Below are 8,166 nucleotides of genomic sequence, written 5' to 3' on the forward strand. Positions count from 1 at the left end.
CTTAAAACAACCCTTGAAATTTAAAAAAAGACCATATTTAAAGATAGTTTGAAACAGTAATGGTGAGTAAAATAAAATTTTTTTAAAGATTATTTATTTATTTGACACAGAGAGAGAGACAGCTAGAGAGGGAACACAAGCAGGGGGAGTGGGAGAGGGAGAAACAGGCTCCTGGCTGAGGGGCTTGATCCCAGGACTCTGGGATCATGACCTGAGCCGAAGGCAGACGCCCAACGACTGAGCCACTCCCAGGCACCCCAAAACAAAATATCTTTTAAAAGAGATATATAGGGGGCGCCTGGGTGGCTCAGTTGGTTAAGCGACTGCCTTCGGCTCAGGTCATGATCCTGGAGTCCTGGGATCGAGTCCCGCATCGGGCTCCCTGCTCAGCGGGGGTCTGCTTCTCCCTCTGACCCTCTTCCCTCTCGTGCTCTCTGTCTCTCATTCTCTCTCTCTCAAATAAATAAATAAAATCTTTAAAAAAATAAAAAATAAAAAAAAAAATAAAAGAGATATACAGGGGCACCTGGTTATGTCAGTCAGTTAAGCATCCGACTCTTGATTTTAGCTCAGGTCAAGATTTCAGGGACCTGCAATCGAGTCCTGCGTTGTGCTCCACACTCAGTGGGGAGTCTTCTTCAAGATTCACCCTCTCCCCACTCTCTGCTCTCCCTCCCACTTGCACACACATTCTCTAAAATAAATAAACCTTAAAAAAAAAAGACATGAATAAAATAAACTTTTTGAAGATGGTAATATACATTATACATATATAAAGAATAAATTTATCTGTATTTATATATTTCTGTCCAAAAGGGGTGAAAAATAGAACTGCAGATAAGAAAAATCTATAAAAGTAATGGGTGGTGCTTATATAAATCAAAATAGAATGTTGGATAATTTTTCACTTACTGAGTAGTAGAAGAAGAGAATTACATCACCCTGACATTCTAAACCTTCTCATGTGAGCATCACAGATTTAGAAACATAAGATTTTGTTACCTTTCTTGGTACTTTGATATTCAAAATTCAGAGAAAAGGTAATAATTGTTCTAGATTGCAGCAGAGAATATTAATGTCATAAACCATAATATTAACAAATGATGGTATAGCCAACAGAGTTTAGAAGACAAAAAAAAAAGGGAGAAGTGAAAAAGAGGCTTATAGATTACATAGTGGGGGATACAATGAATTATCTAAAGCTGAGAGATAAGGAAATAGTAACCTTTTATCACTTAAATATTATTTGTAAATTGCAAACACTGGGCATGGAGAGGAGATGTAATGTTTTAAAGAGAGATAAATCCACCATCTTTCATAGCTTATAGCAAAGTATAACAAGAAATATAAGAAAAGAGTATCATTATTTTAGAATTGTGTTGGAACCACCAGAAAAATTAAAAGGAGAAATGGTCACATCAGTAATTGCTGTGGAAAAGAACGGAGTTGATGTCAGTCAAGGAGCATTCTCATTTATATTCGTTCTTCACTGCCTGAATACTAATTTCCTTTTGCAGACATTTAATATTATAACAGCAATCTTAACAAAGAAAAAAAATGTTAATATAGACACAGTTTCTAGCAAGATGTTTGGTGTAAAGATATAGTAAATAAAGAAAAACAGAAGAAAAATGGGACAGTAGTCACAGTTAAAACCCAGTACTTAAATTAAGAAACAAGTCTCATGAGCATCAAATACATTGAGAAAGAAGGAAGTGTGATTAAGTGGGAAAATGACCTTAAAATTAAAGGATTCCAACAAATGATGTGAGATCCTGTCCAAGTCATTTAATCTACCTGCAATGCAAGTTTTTAATAAGAAAAAAAGTACAGAGTAAGAGTATGTTCCCCATCTAAAATGATCTTTGAAGTCAAAGGAGTAAAGTATGATGGAACTGAAGGGATAAAAGAAGTTTGCAGTGGCAGCTAAGGAGATGTGCTGCTCAGACCTCCCGTGAAAAAAGAACTTTCTGTCCAAGGGCAACAAGTGCAGTTAGCTAACTGCCTTCACCTGCTAATGTCCTCAGGATCCATCTCAGTTTTCATGCCAAGCCATGCTCCTCCTGGGCAGCCATCACAAGGGACAAAAAGAGGTACTGGAACTTGGCTATTTCCATCCAACCTTGGGCTTATCCAGTGAGAAACCTTTGCTTTGGATTCTCTCTTGGGTTCCCAAAGATATTTCCAAATCTACATTTCAATTTGACGTTCTTTCTGTCCAATCTTGCTACCACGCCTCTTCCTTCTCCCAAGAAAGGATCCACATCATGGTTTGGAACTTTCCCTGCACAATCCCACTACTGCCCTCTTTTACCTTTTAAAAACATTACCCCAAGGAGAAGGAAGATGGTCGTGGAGTAGGAGGACCCTGGGCTCACCTTATCCCATGAACACAACTAGATAACTACTGAATCACCCTAAATACCTCAGAAATCAACCTGAAGACTGACAGAAGAAACTCCACAACTAAAGGGAGAAAAGAAGCCATACTAAAGAATGTAGGAAGTGTGGAGATGTGGTTTAGGGGAGAAATGGATCATGGCTGCTGTGGAAGGGAAGGAGCAAGAGAATGGTGAGAGAAAGAGAAGCACACAGGGGAATGAACAAAGAGAACATTTCCCAAGAGCCACTGGCTTGGAAAATGAGAGGGGCTGAATTTTCTGAGTTCTTGCAACAAGCAGGGCTTACAGTCTTGAGTTTTAAAACTTAATAGGTATGGCTGGGATAGAGACCTGAGCACACAATGCTGCTTCCGGAGAGAAGGCAGACAAATAAGCTAGAGGCATACAATATGGAAACAGTGATCTGAAGAGTGCCTGGAGCACACAGAGGAGAGATTATTTGCTCTTTGCAGAGGGTGTCCCTAAGGCAGCAATCAAAGAGACACCTCTCTGAGAACAAAGGAGCTAGCTGGCCCCATTTCCCTCCCTGTCCCCTCAGGACAAAGAGCTACCTGTGGAAAGCAGCACAACACCAACAGTGGCAGCCAAACTTGCTTACACCAAGCCCCACCCCTCTGCACTCTGGTGGAACTGCCCTTGTCAGTCATGCTTGCCTTAGCACCAGTAGGGTGGTCCCTGCCCAAGAAGACAAGCACAAACCACTGCCCACACCAAGGCTCCTGACCAAAGAGTTTTTGCAAGGCCTCAGTTGCAGTGGAAGTGGTGATAGGTCTCACTTCACAAGCAGATCAGAACACTCCTAGTTAAACTTCACTACATTCAGGCCAGAGACTAAACGGTGCTCATAGCAGGCAAAGAGAGCCTCAGAAAAATGGCATGAAGGATAAATCAGCCAGAACATAAGAGCAGAGTGTACACAGCACACACCAGAGACACGCCCTGAAGCACCAGGCCCTAGGCACTACATGATCTCTTCTTCATAAGACCATTACTTTCAGAAGCAGGAGACCTAACAAGCTTTCTAACAGAGAGAATAAGGCAGAGAAGTAGACAAAATGCAAATACAGAAAAATTTATCACAAACGAAAGAACAAGATAAGTCCACAGCCAGAGATCTAAGTGAAAAAGATTATAAGTAACATGCCTGAAGCAATGATGATAAATATACTCACTGGACTTGAGAAAAGAAGACAAGACATCAGTAACATCCTTACCACAGAAATAAAAGAGTTAAAAAATAATGAAGCAGAGATGAAGAGTGTGATAAACTAGATTAGCAACATGCTTGATACAATGAACAGGAGGCTAGAGGAGGTAGAGGAACAAATTAATGGCCTAGAAGACAAAGTAATGGAAAGCAATGAAGTTGAACAAAAGAGAGAATTATGCAAAATGAGAACAGACTTAGGGACCTCAGTGACTCCATCAAACGTAGTAACATTTATATTATAGAAGTCCTAGAAGAAGAAAAGAGAGAAAAAGGGGCAGAAAGCTTGTTTGAAGAAACAGTACCTGAAAACTTCCCTAATCTGGGGAAGGAAACAGACATCCAGATCACGGAGGCACAGAGAACTCCCATAAAAATCAACAGAAGCAGGCCAATACCAAGACATATGGTAATTAAATTTGCAAAATATAGTGATAAAGAAAAAAAATCTTCAAAACAGCAAAATAAAAGAAGTCATTAACTTGCAAGGGAAAACCCGTAAGGCTAGCTGGAGATTATTCAACAGAAACTCGGCAAGACAGAACAGAGTGGAGTGATATGTTCAAAGTGGGGGATGGAAAAGATCTGGAGCCATGAATACTCTATCCAGAAAGGCTATCATTCAGAATAGAAGAAGAGATGAAGAATTTCCCAGATAAACAAAAACTAAAGGTGACCACTAAACAAGCCCCACAAGAAAAACTAAAGGGGGGTCTTTGAGTGGAATGGAGAGACCAAAGGTGACAGTATAAAGGCAGGAAACACAAAAGCAGTAAAATGAGTATTTCTGTAAAAATCAGTTAAGGAACTAATACACCAAAAAGGGACATAAAATACAATAACATATACATAAAATGTGGAGAGGAGGGGAGAACAGAATGGGTTCAAACTTGAACAACCATCAACTGAATATAGACTTTGCAGAAGAGGCTATATACAAACCTAACTATAACCATGTATCAAAAGTAACTAATAAACATGCAAAGAATAAAGATAAAGAAATCCAAATATATCACTAAAGAAAGGATCAGAGAAAAGCTTCAGAAACAACCACAAAACAAAGAAATAAACTGGCAAGAGACAGATACCCATCAATAATTACTTCGAATGTAAATGGACTAAATACTCCAATCAATGACACTGGGTGTCAGAATGGATAAAAAAAAATAAGACCCTTCTATATGCTGCCAAAAAGAGACTCATTTTAGACCTAAAGTCACCTACAGATTGAAAGTGAGGGGATGGAGAAATATTTACCATGCAAATGCATGTCAAAAGAAAGCTGGAATAGCAATACTTATATTGGACAAACTAACCTTTTTTTTATTTAAGTAATCTCTATCCCCAATTTGAGGCTTGAACTCATGACCCCAAGATCAAGAGTTGTACACTCCCCCAACTTAGCCAGCCAGGTGCCTCCAAACTACACTTTAAACAAAGATTGCAACAAGAGACAAAGAAGGACATTATATAATAATAAAGGGGACAACAAGAAGATATAACTAATTGAAAATATTTATGCACCCAGCATGGGAGCACCCAAATATATAAAAGTAGCAAACATAAAGTAACTAACTGAAAATAATACAGTAATAGTATAGTAGGGGAATTTAACACCACACATCAATGGACAGATCATCAAAGCAGAAAATAAATAATAATGGCTTTGAATGACACATTGGACCAGATGGATTTAACAAATATATTCAGAACACGCTATCCTAAAACAGAAGAATACACATTCTTTTCAAGTTCACATGGAACATTCTCCAAGACTACATATTGGCCCACAAAACAAGCCTCAACAAATATAAAAAGATTAAAATCAAATTCGGCCGCCGTGTCCATGGAGAGTGGCTGAGGTGGCCGAGCTCCAGCCCGAGGCACCGGGGCTCCGGGACGGTGAGGATGTCCGCTTCTTTAGTCCGGGCCACTGTCCGGGCTGTGAGCAAGAGGAAGCTGCAGCCCACCCGGGCTGCCCTCACCCTGACACCTTCAGCAGTAAACAAGATAAAACAGCTTCTTAAAGATAAGCCCGAACACGTAGGTCTGAAAGTTGGTGTCCGAACCAGGGGTTGTAATGGCCTTTCTTATACTCTAGAATATACAAAGACAAAAGGAGATTCTGATGAAGAAGTTGTTCAAGATGGAGTCAGAGTGTTCATCGAAAAGAAAGCACAGCTAACACTTTTAGGAACAGAAATGGACTATGTTGAAGATAAATTATCCAGTGAGTTTGTTTTCAATAACCCAAACATCAAAGGAACGTGTGGCTGTGGAGAAAGCTTTAATATTTGACTACTCTGGCTGTAAGCTCCAGGAAAACTCATGGAAGTCCTAGGGCTTACTGAAGAAATCATGTGACTGTCACGTGCTTAAAGTTTATAATGTATGACTGCCTTATGAGGAAAATAAAATGATGCATTTTGAAAGTGAAAAAAAAAAAAGATTAAAATCATACCACACATCTTTTCTGACCACAATTCTATTAAACTAGAGGCCAACAACAAGAAAAGATCTAGAAAGAACACAGATGCATGGAGCTTAAACAACATGCTACTAAACATTAAGTGGGTCAACCAGGAAATCAAAGAAGACATAAAAAAGTACATGGAAACAAATGAAACGAACATACAACAGTTCAAAATCTTTGGGATGCAGCAAAAACATTTTTAAGTGGGATGTATATAGTAATACAGGCCTACTTCAAAAAGCAAGAAAAATCTCAAATAAATAACCTAAGCTTACACCTAAAGGAGCTAGAAAAAGAACAATAAATGAAGCCTAAGGAAGGCAGAAGGAAGGAAATAAAGATTAGAGCAGAAATAAATGATATAGAAACTAAAAAAGCAATAGAACATATCGATGAAATCAAAGGGCTGGTTCTTTCAAAGAATCAATAAAATTGACAAATCTCTAGCCAGACTTATCCAAAGAAAAGAGAAAGGACCCAAATAAATGAAATCACAAATGAGAGAGGAGAAATAATAACCAACATTACAGAAATACAAATAATCATAAGAGAATATTATAAAAAATAATATGCCAACAAACTGGACAACCTAGAAGAAATGGATAAATTCCTAGAAACATAAACTAACACAAATGAGGCAGAAAGAAATAGAAAACTTGAACAGACCAATAACCAGCAAAGAAATTGAATCAGTAATCAAAAAACTGCCAACAAACAAAAGCCCAGGGCCAAATGACTTCACAGGCAAATACTACCAAACATTTAAAGAAGAGGTAATACTCATTCCTCTCAATCTATTTCAAAAAATAAAAAGGAAGGGAAACTTCCAAATTCATTCTATGAGGCCAGCATTACCCTGATACCAAAACCAGATAAAGACACCACTAACAAAGAGTACTACAAGCCACTTTCCCTGATGAACACAGATACAAAAATCCTCAATAATACTAGCAAACCAAATCCACCCATACATTTAAAAAAAAAAAATCATTCACCACCACCAAGAGCAATTTATTCCTGGGTGGCAAGGGTGGTTCAATATTTGCAAATCAATCAACGTGATACATCACATCAATAGGATAAAGGATAAGAACCATGTGAACATTTCAATAGAGAAAAAGCATTTGACAAAGTACAACATCCATTCATGATAAAAACCTCAACAAAGTAGGTTTAAATTAGCCAACATAATGAAGGCTGTCAATGAAAAACCCACAGCTAATATCACCCTTAGTAGAGGAAAACTGAGAGCTTTTCCTCTATGGTTAGGAATAAGCCAGGGATGTCCACTGTCACTACTTTTATACAAAATAGGACTGGAAGTCGTACCCACACCAATCAGACAACAAAAAGAAAAAAAAAAAAGGCATCCAAATTGGCAAGGAATAAGTAAAACTTCCACCAGTTGCAGATGACATGATAGTATATACAGAAAATATGTAAGACTCCACCAAAAAACTGCTATAAAGGAAGTCAGCAAAGTCTTGCAGGATAAAAAATCAATGCACAGAAATCAGTTGCATTTCTCTACACCAATAATGAAGCAATACAAAGAGAAATTAAGGAATCAATCTCATTTACAATTGCACCAAAAACAGTAAGATACCTAAGAATAAACTTAACCAATGAGATGAAAGACCTATACACTGAAAACTGTGAAACAAGTGATGAAAGAAAGTGGAAAGAACACAAAGAAATGGAAAGACAATCTATTCTCACAGATTGGAAGAACAAATATTGTTAAAATGTCTATACTACCCAAAGCAATCTACATATTTAATGCAGTCCCTAGCAAAATACCAACAGCTTCTTTCACAGAACTAGAACAATCAGAATTTTCATGGTAAGTAACCATGAAAAAACCTTAACAGCCAAAGCAATCTTGTAAAACAAAAGCAAAGCTGGAGGCATCACAACTCCAGACTTCAAGTTATACCCACAAAGCTGCAGGGATCAAAACAATACGGTACTGGCACAAAAACAGACACAGAGATCAATAGAACAGAATACAAAATCCAGAAATGAACCCACAATTACATAGTCAATTAATTTCAACAAAGCAAGAAAGAATACCCAATGGGGGG

General features: G+C 38.0%; 1 protein-coding gene across 1 annotated transcript; it reads left to right on the top strand.

Moving 5' to 3' along the window:
• The first annotated feature begins 5,423 nt into the window (after positions 1-5,423).
• On the top strand, positions 5,424-6,063 carry LOC102733930 (iron-sulfur cluster assembly 1 homolog, mitochondrial). Its single transcript, XM_081806501.1, has one exon. The coding sequence runs from the start codon at positions 5,518-5,520 to the stop codon at positions 5,905-5,907; it is 390 nt and encodes a 129-aa protein (XP_081662627.1). The 5' UTR covers positions 5,424-5,517; the 3' UTR covers positions 5,908-6,063.
• Positions 6,064-8,166: the final 2,103 nt, after the last annotated feature.

This window comes from Leptonychotes weddellii, chromosome 16 (genome assembly GCF_054177405.1).
Source record: "Leptonychotes weddellii isolate Sample4059 chromosome 16, ASM5417740v2, whole genome shotgun sequence".
NCBI lineage: Eukaryota > Metazoa > Chordata > Mammalia > Carnivora > Phocidae > Leptonychotes > Leptonychotes weddellii.

Excerpts from the sequence above, each read along its gene's own strand:
- LOC102733930 (XM_081806501.1), top strand. The coding sequence starts at position 5,518 with ATGTCCGCTTCTTTAGTCCGGGCCACTGTCCGGGCTGTGAGCAAGAGG.